This window comes from Camarhynchus parvulus, chromosome 4A (genome assembly GCF_901933205.1).
Source record: "Camarhynchus parvulus chromosome 4A, STF_HiC, whole genome shotgun sequence".
NCBI classification, from domain to species: domain Eukaryota; kingdom Metazoa; phylum Chordata; class Aves; order Passeriformes; family Thraupidae; genus Camarhynchus; species Camarhynchus parvulus.
In genome coordinates this window covers 4,226,589-4,245,862 of record NC_044600.1, presented here as the reverse complement: position 1 = coordinate 4,245,862, position 19,274 = coordinate 4,226,589, and the positions used below count along the sequence as shown (strand labels likewise).

The 19,274-nt window shown below is 40.2% G+C and overlaps 1 protein-coding gene across 1 annotated transcript in view; it reads left to right on the top strand.

Moving 5' to 3' along the window:
* Positions 1 to 19,274, top strand: part of LOC115914760 (connector enhancer of kinase suppressor of ras 2-like) — a 161,900-nt gene that overhangs the window by 62,697 nt on the left and 79,929 nt on the right. The window contains 2 exon segments of the mRNA XM_030967499.1: positions 16,957 to 17,159; positions 18,425 to 18,512. Of these exon segments, the coding sequence (XP_030823359.1) occupies positions 16,957 to 17,159; positions 18,425 to 18,512 (291 nt within the window).

Below are 19,274 nucleotides of genomic sequence, written 5' to 3'. Positions count from 1 at the left end.
CTATTGGAGGACTTGTTGCAGAGAGGTGAATCTGCAGAAGTAGCAAGGTCTGGGGAAAAGAACTTTTTGATAGAGAGTAAAGTATACTGGAAGCAAGAAAAAGGAATTATTTTGAGGTCAACATGGCTTGCTGTTCAAATCTGCAATAAATTTAATTTAATTAGGACAGTATTGGAGTCAGTATATTGTTAAAGCCTGAACGAATTAAAATATAAACAGGGAAGAAAGACTGATAATGAACGGATGAAAAATGAATGGGAAATGAAAAGAATGCTCCAATAGAGATTGTATCTCAAGTAATTAAAAGTACTGTTAATTCACAGGCATTCAACTTGTGAAATAAGGCCTTGTGCTGGGGAGAAATTTCAAGGAGAAATAAAGATTAGAAACTTTGTCTGCAGTTTCTGCAAGGCCACAATCCAGGCAGGGTGGGGTTTCCACCAGAAGGCACAATAAAGTCACCATGGTCAACATGTTTACAACAACTGTAGGAATTTAATTTATTTTTATATTTAGTTGGGTTTTTAAAAATAATATATGGGACACAGCTACCAAACAAATTTTTCCCCTCTATAATTTTTCTAACATATTTCTTTATTAAGCATCTCCCTAAGAAAATTGCAACAACAATAGGAATTTGTTGGTCAGGTGGAAAGCAGTTTGCAGTGATTTATTTTGAAGCACTCATGGTGAAGGTGGAGTCTTTCATGGCTGCCTCTGTATCTATTGATAACATTGTTCTTCTGAATTAAAATTATTCAAGTTTCTCCTAAATTAATACCATTTTAATGGCCACACCTACAATGATCTCTCTTGAGATCCTTTTAATTTTTCATTCTGCTAATACTTGACTTTTTGATTTGTCAATTTTGCAAGTATATTAAGAAGTATTTTTTCTTACTTTACCTGATTTGTGAGCAAGTTTCACTTTTAACAAGTCATTCTATGCATCAAATACTTCTTTTCCACCCATATTTCAGGGGTTATTAAAAGGTAATTATTCTAGACTAAAATCTTCATTTTATATATATATTGATGCTTGAGTAGGTGGAAATAAATCTAATTTTTTTGGAGTGGAATGCCATCCCTCTTGGTGAGAGATGAAGAGATTCCATCTCCTCAGTGGAATGAGGAACCTGGTGCACACATTATTTTTGTCTCCACAAACATGTATGCATCCAGAGAGTTTTATTAATTTCAACTGGAAAAGAAGTTCAGCTTTTGGCAGTCCAGTGCTATTTATCATGCTGTGCCAAAACATTGAATTAATACTGTTGAATTGAGTGGGTTAATTATTGCACATATTAGAACATGTGTATCATCTTTTGATTAGTCTAATTAGCAGCTTCATTCTTTCTTAGCCTTTCAAATCATGGAACTTGGACAAATAACTGATTTTAAGGATTGTCTGGGTATGGGTTTGTTTTTTGGCTTTTTTTTCCTTTTAAAAGTCTGTCGACAATTTTGGCATTTTCATATTCTCTTAGGATGAGGGCATTGAAGGAGGATAATTAAGTTTGTACAAACAAGTCAGAGCAGCCTAAAGTCCTGGGACTTTACAGGCATGTGCTTGACTCTTCTGTCTTACTGGGGAGAGGTAAAAATCTCATGGTTTTGCTAAGGTGTGCTGGAGAAGTCTGGATGTAATTACAAATTATTTGTGTCGAGTAACCACCAAAATGAAATCCTTCCTAAAATCACCAGGCTAAATGCAGCTCTGGGAGTTGATCTGAACAAAGAACAAAGTAAAGGGGAATTTTTTTCTTGATGTCTTCTCAGTGTTCTCTTCAAGGACCACTGATTCCACACCAGTTGTCCCACAGTAGCACACAGCAGGAATATTTTGGGTACTGCAGCAGCACCAGCAGTGCTGGTATAAAAGTGCAGCAAGCAACATTTTCAGAGATACCCAAGCACAGGGTTGTTACAAAAGGAATTTAGGACAAAATTGACTTTTGGATTTGTGTTTTTGTGTTAAATACATTAGCTACTTAGACTTGGACTCTCTAGAGAACTTTATCCTCTCTGAATTTATCATTCCTGCAGAGCAGCCATGGCCACACAACCTCTGCTGAAGGCCCAGATCCCTCTGGTCATGGGATGTGTGTTTATCCTGTAGCCAGACACAGACTGGAAATGGTCCTGTTCAGGTGTTCCAGGGAGAATTTCATCCCTTGCCACAATATGAGGTGCACAAAGTGGAAATAGGAGAAAGGAATTTGGCTGCATTTTATTCTGTATTCTTCCTACTTATGGTTTCGTTTAGGTTAAAAAACCAGGAAAAGTATGAATTTGCTGTGTTGATTGCTGCTAAGTACTTGAATTTATGCACATCCTTTGCCTCTGGAGCAAGACAGTGTTAACAAGTAAATGAGAGGAAAGAACCTTCTGCTTTTCCTGTCTTTTGACATAGTTGAGAGGTTTCCTCTTGTCACACAATAATTCTTTTCCACAAAATAGAGAGAAGCATGTTCCATTCCAAGTGTTAAACCTGTTCCAAAGCTTGTAATTTTCCTCTGAAAATGCATCTGTTTAAGTAGCAGTGAGAATGAGGATCCCAATCCATGGCAGGCTTGGCTGGTGAATGCTTCTGAGAAAGAAATGTACTTATTTCCATTTAGAAATTTATAAAAGAATCCATTTATTATAATCCATTACTGTATTTCATGTTGGTTCTGTGTCTGGGTAAGCTCTGTGGTATTTGATTCTGAACCTTTCATTCCTTTTCATGCTGTGAGTTCCTGTCACTCACTGGCAGAGAACAACCCCCCAGAATAATTGCAATTAAATTGTATTGCTACTTATTAGGCCAATGCAGGAGCAGAAATTTATGCAAATGAATGGGTAGGTAATGAGCTGGGGTTAAAAACCACATGTGTGCAACATTGTAGGGCAATGTTCAAAAATTCAAAATTCACTTCAGCTCGTGTTGGGATAATATAATAGTATTATATTATAATGTCCATATGTTCTTCTATCCCTGGTTTAGGAGATATTATTGGAACACTCATTTCTGACATAACTTTGATTTCTCTTGAGGTTTGGGGCTGGAAGTCAGGGATTGTTTTGTAATTTCAGCCCTTCTGGGTGTCTGGTTTCTCCGAGGCTGATTGATCCCAGCCACTGCTGGGGATAAAGAAATGGACATTTTCTCTGCACAGGGATAAAAGAAAAACCTTTATAGCAACACCCTGTTCCAGTTCATGGTGTTTCTGCTGACACCAGCTGCCCCGGCGTGGCGTGGTGCACTGTTAAGGGACTGTCTATTGCTTCTTGTGCTTTGATTTCTCTGGGTTTCACAGGCATCCTTTCCTGCACAATAATCCACTCTGCCAATACCTGTGGAGAGCAGAAAGCAGGAATGCCAACTTTAATGTTTTAACCTTAATTCTAACCTAAATTGCTCTGTGTAAGCTCTCCTGTGTCCCAGCCTTAGACTAGCCAAAACCTGGATACCTGATTTTTCTGCAGCAACATGGAGATCCCCTGTGCTCTCCTAAGGATGCCCACCCAGCCTTTGTGGAACAATTAGAATTGACATATCCAATTAATTTATATGAATTATTGCTCTTCTAGAATCTCAGTGTGAAGTGTATGGAGCAGCCTTGCAGTGACACATGAACAAATTGTGCAGCAGACCATTCACATTTTCTTTTCCATCATTTTCTTTCCACACTGAAGGGATTAGAAAGAAGGATGCTTGTAATATTTTCATCCTGTGTCATCTCTTACTGATGATAAAATGTGTTGCTGGATTTCCACATTTCTTTTAATCAAATACATGCAAATCTTACAAAAAAATTTTCCGAGTAAAGCATAAAAATCCAGATGTTGCAAAGTTTGCTTTGGTTTCATAAAAATGCCTCTAAAACACCAATCTTTCATGGAGAAATTGAGCTGAGTAATTTTAAATTCTAAATTCTGGGGTGGTAAGTCTTTCACTCAGATCTTTTATTGCAAACACAGAAATAAGAGTTCAAGTGGGGCGTATGAAGGGAAAATATTGGTTTTCTAAAATCATGGCTTGGAACACCAAGGGCTTTGTGCTCTCTGTCAGAAACGAGCAGAGGGTTTGGGTCTATTGCATCATAGCAACCCTTAATTGTACACTCCTGCACGAAACATTTAAATACATAATTTAAATCCATTAGCCAGCTGAGGTTGATAATCTTGGCTTGGCAGCTTTATGAAAGGTCTTTACCAAAGCTGTGTGAATTCCCATATTTATTTGGGTGGGAGAACCATCCCAATGGGAGTCATTCTCGAGGCAGGTGAGGTTTCCTGTGGCTGTGCTGCCCAGTCCATCCCCACAGCACCTCTAAATTTTGAGAGTTTTGTACAATCCGAGCCCAACTCAATGGAACTGAGTCCACAAGGATTCTTGCCAGTGCTGAGAAGGTCCCAGAGTGACATTCTGGGAGAAAATTCTCCTCATCCTCGGGGAGAGGCACCAGCCCTGGGACAGGGACACTCAGAGGGGCTGTCCCTGGCCCCAGAGCTGTGTGGGTGTCCTGGGAGCCACGTGGAAAAAGGGGAAAGAAGAGGATGCAGACCATGGAAATGAATCCTTTTCAGTGGAACTGCTGCCTTGTGAAGGCTGACCTAGAACAGAGGGTAGATGGAGTTAAAGAATAAAATTGGGATTTATTAGGAGGCCTCAATGGATCCACCTTGGGCAGCACAAGAGCCCAGCCAGGGCTGCACCCAACATGAACCAAAATGGTCCCAAAATGCACGACCGGGCACAGGGTCTGTCATTTTGATCAGTTCTGCTCCATTTGCATATTGGAGTTGATTGTCCAATTCCAGCTTTAGGTTATGAGGTCCCACCCTGTTTGTTTTTCTCTCTTCAGCCCACATTGTTTGTGCTCTTGGGCTGAGATTTGTATCATTTGTCCTTGGTCCCCAGCTGGAGCAGGAATTGTTTTGTCTCCCTGCTCTGTGCACAGAGCTCACCATCTGATGTGAAGCTCAGAGCTACACACTAAAGCAGCACAGAATCTGAAAAATATAAAAGCCAAAACCTGAGGCATCAACACTGCTCCCCAAAATGTTTTTTACTCCTTCCAGAGGATGCTAAAGCAGCATGGATGAAGATCTGTGCCTGAACCCTGGGAATGCTGCAGGCACTGAGGGACAGCCCATTGACTGCATCCAGCTAATGGAATATTGATTCAGTCCTAGGTAATTATGTTAAATAGGAGGGGAATATTAGATTATAGAGGATAGAGGAGTCTATTTTTAGAACAAAAAGGAAGAATAATACACACTAGTGCAGGAAGAGATAAGCATCTCCCCTTTAAATGGAAAAAGTGTTTTTACACTAACAAAATTTAAATTTCTTTTAGATAACCCAAGAACTCAGTGATATACAGACATTTCCTTGGTTTATTCAGGTGCTGAAAGTCTTAACCATCAAAGAAATTGTTCTTTCCAACGATCCACATGAAATACACTGGTAATTCTTAGTCTTTTAATGAAAAATAATTGCACAATTTCTTAAATGGTATTTCAAATATTTAGGTATAAACAATATTATGAACATTTAAAATTAGCTTTTAATTTTTTTTCTAAGACTTTCTCTTTCCACTGGAAAGGACTATGTTGCCTTTATTCATTGTGTATTTCATTTGCAAAAACTTCTTTCCCTTGCAGAAAGCACCAGTTCCCTTTTTTCCTTTTCAAATCAATCTGATTGGAAATCTGTCCCCTGCAATGCATGGTAGCAAGCACCATACCCTGTAGAATCTCTGTGCCAAGGAAATACAGGGAGTAGCTCAGTGAAAGTTCAAAAAAAGGTCATTTTCCCTACCAAATAATTGCTTTTCTAATTTGCAAGGAGCGTTTTCTTTCATAAATTCCTGGTAAGATATTTTTCATGCCACTGTGTTACATTATCAGTGTCTATGAGCTGCCTGAATTCCTGAGTAATTATCTGTGATCAGTTATTGTCAGGGATAAATTCATCTGCATGCAAATATCTGAGCATGCACATGCATATTCATGTCACTGTTGTTGACTGAGTTGCTCAAGCAGCCTTCAGCAAATTCACAATCCAAATAGATAAATGAACTTTTTTCATACTCTCATTAATGCCCATTCAAACGAATCTTGTTACTAATTTAATTTCTATATGCTGCTCTGAATTGTTATGAACATGTGGAACATTCCTCCAGAATTGGGGTGGTTTTTATGTGGAGCTACCATTTCTGCAGGGATCTAAGTTAAATGTCTGACCCTAGTGAAAGGGTCAGTGTTGATGTAAGATTTCCAAGACCAGCTTATAATTTCTCCCCTGAACTTCGAATAATTCACCATTGATTCCAATTCTAGTTTTGTGTTATGTGCTGAATCTCCTTTTCTCTGTAATCTTACATTTCTGCCTTATTATTAATTTTAAGAGATACTTAAAAAATGAGGAAATTAGGCTTTCTAGGATTGGATGGTTGGTTCTTACACAATACTGTTATGAAATAAGTAGCAAAGTTGAATTGATCACAAGGTTTTGGTAATGAATAATAAAGGTTTGTGATTATTAAACAGTGCATTATACAGCTCCCTTAGATATTGCAGAGAAAGGTGAAAAAAGAGCACTGAACTTTACAGCAAATGCTTGCGATGCTTTCTCCTTGCCAGTGGAGTTCCCTGGATTGGTAACTGGGAATGCAGAGAGGAATTTGGGTGTGATGTAGGTATTTCTGAGACAGAACATATCAACAGGAGCCCAGTGCACACCAGGGAGCAGCAGCAGCAGGCTGCTAATGACTCATGCAGGCAGGAATTGCTGATCATCTTTAGAAGTTAGCAGGTCATGGTCCAGTATGGTTTTGGAGGAAATATCTCCTGCCATCCTTTGCTGTTGTTTGTTTCTCACAGCATCCCCAGTCAGCAGATTGCTCAGAGCTTGTTTTCCTACACATATGGAAGAGGTCAAGCCACCCTGGCTGTCTGGCTTGCATATGTTTTGTAATGGAAACCATATGCAGATCAGTCCATCCTTAACACTGAAATAAAACATTGGGAACAATAATCCTGGGGATGCTGAAAGTGCCCCAAACCTCCCAAACCCCATCCATCCTCCTGGGCCTCCCTTTTGTGCCCATCAGAAAGGAAATGCTGCCACAGCTTTATTTCCACACTGGTGTTTTCCTGGGAGTTGACATTGGAGATGTTCAGTGTGCCCAGATGTCAGCTTGGCACTGCCAAACGCTGAGTGGATGCTGCAATGCACCCACCACTTTGTCAGCAGGGTCATGAGAAGGTTGTTGTGGTCATGAGAAGGTTGTTGTGGTCATGAGAAGGTTTTGTTATTTCATGCTGCTGAGGTGTTAAGGTTTTGCTCGAAGAAAAGTATGAGAAAGCATTAAATGCGTTTAGAAACAAAGAAATTTTTTTTCAGATGCAGATTTGCTTCCAGGGATTTTAGATCTAAACTCCTGGTGAAGTCGGAGCTGAGCAGAAAATGTGAATTAGAATCAGAGTGGGAGAGCAGCTCCAAGGGATGCTGCTGAAGTGCACAGGAAAAGCAGGAAAAGCCTTCTCCCAGAGAAATTAAATCACAGGTTTGAATCAATTCTCCTGTTTCTGAATCTGGTGGTTCATCACCTCTGCAGAAATAACAATTTGGTGGTTCAGATATGTAAATAGTCATTTATTACACTTTACAACTGTAATGAGATATGAGCTCTTCTCTCTTAAAATTTTCCTTTCTTAAAGCATTGGTGAGAAGGGGCATTAAATAGCTAAATAGCTGGGTTGATGTTTAGATTACTTACAAACAGAATAAAATTAAGGGACTTGCTGAATGAGTAATCTAAAACTATGAAAAATGTAAGGAGGTTTCAGACATTAATTAAAATTTCTTCAAGGGGGAGGGAAAAAAGGAAAACAGCCAAAATATACATGGGAAAACAAGTAATTAAGGCATTCCTTGAACATGGTCAGCAGACTCAGAGTGGCAGGAGCTTCAAAATTAAATGCACTTTTTTTATACTTCATTCCATTATGGCAGTCAGGAGTCTGCAAAACTGAAGAGTAGATCCCACATTTTTACAGACCTTATCCAAAAATGACATTGGTGATGTGTCACAGTGTGTTGGATCTCATGTGGGACAGTGAGAGAGAACTCTAAAATGCATTTTCAGAGTATGCACACATATCTCTGTCAGGCTGCTCAGTGGATCAGGATTGGTTTAATTCTGTGGGACATTTTTGAAATCTATTCTGTGTGTAATGAATTTGCTTTCCTCACACATTGTTGTGGTTTAGGCACTTGGCTCCTCTCTCTCCCCATAGATCCCTGTGCAGCCCTCCACACCCAAACCAGGGAGATGTTCCAGTTTATTCAAGCTCACCCAATTAGGGGAGTATTTGTTTATTCCACAATTGAAATCACGGTGCTTCATTAGGATTAAGCAGAGCAAGGAGGCTTTGTGCAGTTTGCTCAGAGATCTGTGGAAGAGCTGCCAGGTAAAAGCTCCTTATAAAATGTTTAGGCAGGAGATCAGGGATCCTGTTAATTCCTGCTCATCTTAATCAGGGCAGGAACTGGTGCACTGTGCAGCTTTAGGCTGGCCTAGAGTGGGGCAAGCCTTACATAACCTGAGATCCTCGAACAACAAATCTGCATCTCCATCTCTGACCTCATCTGCTGCTTTGCTCTCACCAGGAGCACAATCACCTGACTCTTAAACATCAAGTTTAAACATAAGTCTTAAACATCTGAAGTCTAAAACATAAAGTTAACAATTTATTTCAAAACCTTATTCTGAAAAAATACCTATTTCAATGGTTGGCCTTACAATCTTTTTGAGTCTGATTTCTAATGAAAGACTATCAAGTTCTAATTCTTATCTGAAATAAAAATCATGTTTGTTATGAATAAAAAACATTCCAGGACACCTTAATTATGCTTGATGACATATCTATATCAATATATCTAGCTATCTATATATCTAACTATCTAGATATCTCAATTGCAATGTAAATGCTAAGCCTTCTTCTGTAGACAAGAAAATATAATGCAGATCTTAATTTTTTAAATAGGTTAAAATATTTAATCTTATTTCTAGATCTGCTTAATTTATCTATTTACAAGATAATAGGAAGGTGTATGGAGTGCTTAGGAGCTCCGTGACACGTTCCAAATTACAGACTCGGGAGACAAAGAATTGTGACACAATTTGCTCCAGCAAGGTGGGATAATTATAATGGAAGGGAGAACAAGGGGGAGGAAAGCTGCACATAAAAAAGCATCGAGGTGTTTCAAATAATAGACTCTAATTTGTATTATGATGTTGCATATTTGCATAGTATTAGCATAGTTATTAATGAACTCCATACTTTTATTTTGATGAAATGTCACATCCTGTGCACATAAACTGTGCTATGATTCTGCAGTTAACTGGAATGATGGGCAAATGTTGTTAAAGAGAGGCAGAAGGATGGGGTTTATTATATATTTATGGTATGTTATTATGCTAATTTACTGATTTAGAAGGAGAAAAGCTTTTAAAGAAAAAGCTGAACCAAATTTGGGCCATATTTTACTGGAGCTGCATTCCCCAGCCATGAATGGAAATTATTTTCCTAATACATTTATTGTTTTCAAAACAACAGCACTAGGATTTTATACATACACTGATATATTCAATAATTTATGTATTTTATATGTATCTATAAACTGAGTGAGCTACATCTAACACATTCTCCTTAACAAAACTTTTACTTTCTTTGATTTATTTTAACTTTTTATCAAGTGGTGTCATGACTTGCATCAGATTATAATAATTGTCCCTTTTTTACCATTCAGGAAATTTTAAGTTTTAGGCTCCAGTCTCTAGACCTGAACTTGTGCACTGGCTCATAGGATGCCTAACTTAAAATTTCTTTGGTCTTTTTTCAAATTGCTATTCAGACAAAGGATGACCAGCCTGTAAATTCCTTTTCAAGAGGAAAACCAGACACACCTGGTGGAAATGCACTTGGACTTTCTGCTATTTCAATATCTTCAGTTTGAAGTTGTATCATAAAAACTTCACCACAAAACTTTAGTGAAATCAAAGAAGTGCTTACAGAGACAAGTTTTTCAGAATCAGGTTTCCACTGTTTCAAGGCCTCTTAACCTTTAAAAACATCCCTCCAGAAAGGAAATTTAAAAGAAAAAAATGTGCTTTGACAGTTTTCATTCTATGTATGTGCCAGAAGTATTTGTGCTAAAATCAGGGTGTATGATTAACTGTGACTTTTGCTTTTGTAATCAAACAGGCTGTGTTTGCCTGCTTTTACTAAGAGCTGACTGGCTCCATGCTATCCCCAAAATTCTGATTCTCATGGCAAAGCTGGAGCAGCAGCCAGAGCCCTGGCCCAGCAGGAGCTGCAGATCCCACCTGGCACTCCCTGGGTTCCCAGGGGACAATCCCAGAGCCCAGAGCTCCTCTGGGGACTTTCCCAATGCTCTCAGAGCTGTGACTGAGCCCAGGTGGGACAGGGGTGGCTCCAGGCCCTGGGGACCAGGAGCAGCCTGGAAGGGACCAGGGAGGGAGCAGAGCATCCCCACGGAGCTGCTGAGCTGCTGCACACCCACAATAAATCAATTTATGGTGATCTGAGAATGGCTGGGTTGGGGAAGAAGTCCCTGGAGATGGAGCTTTTAAATGCCCAATAATTTAGAGCATGCTTAAAGCTTTTGCATGAAATGTAGAAATGGGACTGCAGCTCAATATTTAGACTGTGGTGTTTTAAATGCCTTGAATGTAGCAAATTCCATGTAAAGTGCTTGAATTTCAGTCAGTGCTGTTTCCTTTCACCTCCTCAGTCAGATCTCCTGCCCTGCCCTTTTTATTCCTTTTTTATATTCAGTGAAGATTGTAACAGTCTCAAAGTATCACCTACAGAAAAAGCTGTGTATGCAGCCATGTGTTTGTATATTTATACATATATATATTTATATATATTACACTGACTACTCACACAAATGACATCATGAAGAAAAATTACTATAATTGGAAAGAAATCTGTTTTTAAGGTAAGTTAAAGTCATTACTTATGCAATACAAACTGTTTAGTTAAAATTACATCCTGTGCCTATTAAATTTCAATGTGCATACATTATTTCTATCTCTGTATGTCACATTACAGCAAAACAATTTCATTTTAGCTCTACCTGTAAGAAAAAATGCTGGAGGAGGGTTTCCACAGAAGAAATAAACTCTTCATATGCTGTAGGTATTTTGTGCTTGGCTTTTGCTCTTCAGGCGCTGGTGTTTACAAAAAACTGATTAGCACTTGGGTTTTTTTCCCTGTTGTATTCATTATTTTTTATATTGATGTTGGCTACAATAATTTGATCTATTTTATCTTAGTAGCTAAAATTCTCCCAGACTGCTTTATTAGCATAAAATCCTCCTTTTTATGTTATTGCTTATCTGCAGTAAGGTATGAGAACACCTGAAGCCAGAGCTGAAGGGTTTTTTTTCATTCCACTTCTTTGGATATGTAAAAAGCTCAGATTTTATATGGTCAGATGGGTACAGAATTTGCTCAATTATTTAAAAATGGAACTTCAAACCAGAATGTACAAAACAGGCAGAGCTTTTAGCTGGAATTGTGACACAGGCACAGGGCAGGAAGGTTCATTGGTGAATGTGTGTTTGGCTATTTCTGCATTTTGGGTTTATGACATTAAAAAGAGGAGGAGGTAGAGCTCAGATGTAAGATTCTTTTTTTGAGATTATCTTTTTGGAGGCAGATTTCAGTTTTCAAAATTCCAATTTTGACTATAGGGAGCATTCAACAACTTCTCTTTTTCATTGTATCTTCTCTGAACTAGGAAAAACAAGAGTCTGGTTCAGGTTGCTCGGAAAAAAAATGGCATTTTCTCCTGTCACCTGAATTCTACCGTTTCTGACAACAGCCACCTGTTTTCTGCTCTTCAGAAAACCCCATCAGGTGTGAAAGCCCTGGAGGGATCTGCTCCCTCACCACCTGCAATAACCCCAGCCACCAGCACAGCAGCTCAGCCCAGCAGGAGAGGGGGACGAGGACAGAGAGCCTGGAAACGGAGAATTCCAGGGGAAGTAGCTGAATTTCAGAGCTGTGCTCTGCAGGCTGCCAGCAGAGTTATCCTTCCCTAAAACAGCTGCACACCTCACTGAGGAGTGGCATTGCAAGCACAGCTCCATCCTGGAGTTGTGCTGCTGATATTCTTCCCTAATGAGCTTGTCTGTCCCCGATCTCAGCCTCGTGGTTCATTGCTGCCTCCTGAAATCCTCCTCTGCAGCTCCTGCCACAGAATGGGGCATCAGGAGCTGCTGAGCTCCAGCCTGGAACAGGGGATCAGTCTCTGAACAAATCAGATAATCTGTGCAGCTCTTTTGAGGGTGTGCAGGTAATGATGCTGTCAGTGCAGATACAGAAGTTCTTACTGCTTGATCTGTGCTTTTGTATGAAATAACTTAAATATTTAACAGATTTTCCAGCCATCTCTTTCTGTGTTCAAGGTGTGCTGTTACTTTGGCACTTTCTGCAGTGTTCCTGTCCCAGTCCCTTTTTCTGAAATGGAGCATTAGTGACTTTAGGGAACTTTCTCTTCTCATTAAGCAGTTTCCTGATCCAGATTTCAGGATAATTTGACAAATTGTGTGGCTGTGTGGTTCTAGACAGGCAACATCTGGGGTTGTAGTCAGGATTCATTCTCTAAACTTGTATATCCATTTCCCCTGACTGACTCATTGAGGATGGAACAACCTGAAGAATCATGAAACAAAACCTGGGAATGGGACAACCCTTTATTGTTTATTTTTCCTCCGCGCAGGGATGAAAAATAATCCTGCCTATGCTAATAGCACCCTCTTGCCCCCTTTACAGGTTTTCTCTTTTATTTTTCTGTCTTACTTTTAAAACCAGAAATTCTATCTGCGATTTACAGTGCAAGAGAGGAATCACCTGAATCTCCTGCCAGGAGACAGAATTTTCCAGGCTCAGGAGCACCATCTCCATGGTGTGGCTCACAAGAGCAGCAGATATTTAACTCAGGGGGAGCAGAATGTGTGGCTGGCAGAGCTGAGGTCTGGCCTGGCAGCTGTGAGCATGATTCAGTCTGGCAGCTCTGGGACTCTCTCAGTGACACCATGGAGATGAGGAGCCTGCAGGAATGAGAGGAGATCTGGATTTTGGCAGTGCCATGCACGGGGCTCCTCACCTGCTTAATCATTGCCATAAACCGCCGTGATTGTGAAAAATGAAGGGATGGGACTAATTCAGCTAATGTTGAATTAAGAATTATTTCTTGTTTAGATACATATTCATTTTAGAGGTTGCGAGATTTTAGAGGAGTAAGTAGTTGGTTATAGTTTAAGAGTAGTTACAAGTTGTTTTTTTAAAATAAGGTAATATATAATCATTTAACTTAATATATACTTGTTATAGCATTTATTTTGTTTTTTAAACTTATACTTTTACTGATTTTGGTTGCATTGTGGATACTTTTGTCTAACAGGCTTTTGTTTTACATGTATACATGTTTCTATTATAACTTCTAAACTTTTAGTTTATTCTGTACAACTACACTCTTACATTATAAGCTCTTTACTATTTCATTGGTACAGTTTTCACTTGCTTAAGGTATATTCTTTCTTATAACTATAGAAATATAAGCTTATGATTTTTTTTGTTAAATATCAGTGTGTTTTATTTTTACATTAAGTTTCTTTTCAGGGTGCAGATTAAATTTTTCTGGTTTTTTGATTCCCACAAATGACAATTCTTTGTTTTCAAACATGGCCACTGAATTAGAATTGATGCAGTTTAAATTTGGCGGGTACCCATTTCCTGGCTCTTTTCCCCTCTGGATCAATCTCCTCCCTTCCCCATCCCTTTGGCTGCTCACTCTGGAAGCCCAAAAGAAGCCACAGCTTCCTTCAGTGCTCTCCACAAATCCTGCCACAGTAGGGTTTGGTGGCAGCAGAGCATCAGGATGTGGGGATAACTTTAATAACTTTCAGGGTTTATTTGCAAGCACATTTTCCCATCTGATGGTTGATTAGAGTTGTTTGATTTAAAAATGAAAATCTTGGATTTAGGCACGCTTAAATCTAGAACAACCCAATGTCTCTGTCTTCTACAAAGGCATTGATTTACTGTCACTGTCATAATAATTTTGTCTTTTCCCCTTTATTGTGCCCCACTCAGTCTCAGGTAACCGCTAACTTGCATCAGCACTTCTACCGTGCTGAAAAATTCCCTTTCATCTTCTGATTGTCTTTATGGATACATTTTATCTACATTTTGCTGTATTTTAAATTTTATATTGACACTAATTGAGGTTGTCGTTCGCATGCAAGAAATAAACTCCAAGATAAAGCAAAGCACTTGTTCTTTGTGAGGTGGATTTCCTCACACACATTTCCTGCTCAGTCCTCTGTGTTTTGCAGAAGATCTCTCTGGCTGATTTCACTTGCTGGGATCTAAAATACCCTCTGGTATTTATAGATTCAGTGATCAAATCCTTTGCTGCTTAACTCCTCTTAAAAGCAAAGTGACAGGTTTCCAGAGCTTTTATGCAATAAAATATTATTGGGAGAGTTTTTTTCCTGCTTGTTTCCACAGGAATAAGCAACCAGGAGGATCCAGTTCATCATCCTTGCAGTGTGCTGCTGAGTGTGCAGAATGAAACCTGTTCTGGGGGAAACCAGGCCCTGCCCAGCTGGTTGGGAGCTGCAAAAGGCATCCCAGTGCATCCACTTAGCCATCATCCTGGCATGAGTGGAAGTCAAGAGGAAAATAGAGCAGGGGAGGGAATTCCTTCAGTGCTGTAATGAGAGATGTGATATTAAACAGATGACACACTACTGTCACATACAGCTTGCTCTTTAAACTTTTCCAAATGAGAATTATTTTCTTTGGTTACACTGGTGCTAATTCTGCCTTATTTGCTCTTGGAAAAAAAAAAAAAGTTGAAGGGAGTTTTTTCTCATCTGTAGCAATTTAGTCTTGAACTGGATGATCTGGCCCTTACCACAGGGTTTTAGCTGTGATACAGCCTAACAATGAAATTAATTCTCTCCCTGGTATTTCAATCTAATTCTCTGCAGTCAGCTAAGGTTTCATTTCTCCTAGATTTCCCTCCAAGCTGGAGGCAAAGCCTTGAATTATTTCTCAGAGTGAACTTTGACAGGGAGAATGGCTGGCAGGGAAGGCCCTGTCCCCAGTGCCAGCTGTCAGAGGTCCAAACACTTCACCAAGTGCTTGTTTGTGCTTTGTTTGCTTTCCATACAACCCCAGTTTATAATCTTGTTATTGGTCAGCCTATTTCCCTTTCCTGGAGTTGAAAGTTGTTATTTCTAGAACAAATATCCATGTTGGCATCTGTCAAGAAGTGTATTCTTTTCAATTCTTTATTCTCTGCTTCAAGAAGGAGGTTTAGGCAAAAATATTAATGTGTGATATTAATGATCATCCTTTGTAATAGTTGAAATTAACAGTGGGCAATCAATTCAGGCTCTGAGGGTTGATTTTGTTTAAATGTTCGTTAAATTATTTCATGTTCTACATCCTGTGGGGACTGCAAAAAATCTGGGTTCAATTCAGCGTGTGTGAGACTTTCTGTGTGAATTTGAATTATTTAATGGATTTGAACAATCTTTGTGCTTGTTATCTGAATCTAAGTGAGGAATAGGCCTGGTGATAGAAGGACTGAGACACAGATGAAGGAATGTGGATAAAGGGAAAAGGGACTTGTGTTTGGAAACCTACATTAAAACCTTCTCCTGCCATCAGAACTGGAACCATGGACAAAAATCCACTCAGAACTCTTAAATATGGAACCCTGGAAGTGGCTGGAGTCTCTGAGCCTTGAGCAGCCATTCCTGAGCAGCCTTGGGAGCAGGAGCAGCCTTTGCCTGCCCTGGCTGGATGTTCCCTGTTCCAGATGTGGACAGCTGCTGTCCAGGGCTCAGCTGAGGCTGCTCCTGGGCTCCTCTGGGCAAGGCCACGTTCCACTTTACTCCTGGTTCATAGGGCAATTCTCCTCAGGTGAAGGAGCCCCAGGAGCTGGGATCCAGCAGTGGGGCTGCTCCAGGCTGAGGTGACAGACACCCATGGGCCACAGCAGAGAGGGTACAGTGCCTCCCTCAGCTCCCTCCCTGGGAATGGGACTGTGCAGTGCTCCTGTTCCAAGGAGGCAGGAACTTGATCTTACCCTTCTTGTGCTGCTAATAACTCCTCCCTTGACCCAAACCCTAACCTCCACCCCTGCAGTACCCTATAAAAACCCCACGACCCTGCCTTTGCACAGTCTTTCATCTTCATCCTGGCCTTCCTCCCCAGGGGTAATAAATGGATTTTTGAGCTTTTTGAAACCAACACCTGCCTAATTTTGTTCCCAGGCCCTGCACCAGCAGCTGCACTCTCCCAGGGCATTATGAACTCTGTTGCAACATGACACAACATGGGACAGCCCTTGGGACTCAGCACTTGGGATCCTTTTTCCCTTCCCCCAGGGATGTGGCTGAACCCAGTGAGTTGTGTTGGATGATGAGTGCTGCTGGCAGCAGAGGCTGTGTCCCAGACTGGGTATTGTTAATGCTGTAAAGATTGGTTTTGGAGATCTGTGTGTCCCAATCCAAATATTCCTGTTTAATCTCAACCCAGGTACCACAGCCACCCTCCCAGCCAAGGCACTTCAGGATGTCTCTCCTCACGGTTTGGTTCGTGCAGCTGACCACACACTCAGAGTGGGTGGTGGTAATGTCATAAAGATTGTTTTTGGAGATCTGTGTGTCCCAGGCCAAATGTGTTCCAACCCAAATATTCCTGTTTAATCTCAACCCAGGTACCCACAGCCACCCTACCAGCCAAGGAGGATATTAGGGAGAAACATCCTCCCTCCAGGATGTCTCTCCTCACAGTTTGGTTCATGCAGCTGACCACACACTCTATCCATCTTCTTTCCCCCAGAATTATGGTTTGGAGACTGAAAACCTGAGGACTCTGTCTCACAAGCTGAACGCCTCAGCCAAAAACCTCCAGAACTTCATAACGGGTAGGAGGAGGAGTGGCCACTACGATGGCAGGGCCTCCAGACGGCTGCCAAATGATTTCCTTACCTCTGTAGTTGACCTGATTGGTGCTGCCAAGAACTTACTCGCCTGGCTGGACAGGTAATTAACTGTTCCTCAATCCCTTGTGCATGAGAATTATTCTTTGGGGAGTTTTGTATTTGTTCTTTCTTTGCCTCTTGGACTTTTTTATTTTGATTTTAAAATGGCAGGTCGGGAATAATAGCTCTAAATTTTTAGAATTTTGTGAAATATTGGAAGAAAAATTTAGTACTCTTCTCTGTCGGGAGAGTGTTAAAATTTGCTCTAGATACGTTTTGAGATTCTTTCAGTTGGATTTTTGTGTGAAATGAATGTTTCTGTGCTATTCTCACTGCCACAACTGGTAATATCAGAAATTTTAGAATGAAGGGCAGGGAAGGAAAGCTTGTGGAGTTTGAGCTGTCTTTCAGCTATGACACAGAAAAGCTGGAGTTGAGCAAATCAATTAAGAATGTTCAAAATAAATGATGGTATTTGCTTAATCTGAAAATTAAATGCTCTTATTTATCAGGAGTAGACTGGATGTGTTAGGTACAGGTGTGATGGTTAATACTCAACAACCAGCGTTGGTGTTTTACATGTATAAACTGAGAATTTCATTAAAAGTATCTCTGTGGCTGTGGCAAGACAGAAACCAAGATACAAACCAGAATTTTTCTTGTTTGGAAAAACAAACATTGGCTTGTTTTTCTTTGTAGCTCTAGCAATGAATAGCTTTATCTGGAATTGGAATGCTCTGGAACATATAAATGGCACCTTAGAAATCACAGTGAGAGTGAATCACCCTCCTTTACAGGATTTGTATAATCCTGGTGACATCTTCCTAACCTAATGCCAGCAGTCATATTCTCTCAGGCTATGACCTTGTCAGCTCTTATAGATTCAAACAGGGTCAGATTCAGCCAGAATTTGGAAAGCCTGAACAGAATCTGAGCGTGCAGGAAGCTGTGAGTAAGTGAGCATTTCTGGGCTCTCTGAATTAAGGTGCTGATTGCTGCCGAGGAGTGACGTCATACCAGAAATGCCATCTTTTTAATAAGCAGTACAAAGAAAATCCGGGCTGCTTATGGTTATTTGAAAGCTCCTATTTCTACTCTGCATAAGAACAAGAACTTCTGATGTTCTGGCCAAAATCCAGTTTGCATCCTGCCTGCATTATTTTTGTTTCAAAGATGTATATTACAAAAACTGTGCAACTTGCTGCTGGAGATGAAAATCATTTGGCCTTTCTGTGCTGTAGGACTCATCCCTGTATTAGATATATCTGCCTATAATGCAAATTGTGGTCCCTAATTGTGCACAAACCTGTCCTTGCCCTGCCCCAGGTCTCCGTTTGTCAGCGTGACAGAATATTCACTGCTGAAAAACAACATTGTTCAACTGTGCCTGGAACTAACAACCATTGTGCAACAGGTAGGAGTGGCTCTCTGCTCTGAGGCCTTTCACATCACTGCTTGAAAACTGCAATAGTAAAAATAACAATACAGCTCTAGCATCAGCAGAAAAGTTGTTACAGCATTACCTCCCTGTTCTTTACTACTCTCATTTTTTTGGGAGGGACAGGAAGATTTTTGGACTTTGGGGATCCTCCTGGATAGATTGAAGGATGGTGTGAAGTTAAAGATAATCCACTTCATGCTTGAGCGGGCAATTTCATGTCAGGTCATTTGCCACCATGAAAATGTTGGACAGAAGAATAAAACCACAGTGGGAAACAGCTTAACTACTGCTAGCAGGTTATTCCAGATTAAAATATGTGTGATCCAAAATGTCTTGGGGACAAGTTCTTAAAATGCATACAAATACATCCAGAACCTGCGCTGGCTTCTTCACTGAAAGGAGAGCCAGTGGCATGGAAGTTTTTTATTGTAATATACAAGTTTTGTATTGTAATACACAAGTCCACAAGTACATAAAAGTAATTTATCTGGTCTTTAGTTCTATATATTATATAGAATTATAGAATATCCTGGGTTGGAAGGGACCCACCAGAATCAAGTTCGACTTCTGGCCCTGCACAGACACCCAAAAATCCCACCCTGTGTCTGAAGGCATTGTCCAAACACTCCTTGAATCAGGCTTGGAGCTGTGACCCCTATAAGAATAGAATAGAATATTATAATAACAGTCTCTAGCAATGTCTGCCCCTGAAGTGAGACAAGAGGTGACACACAG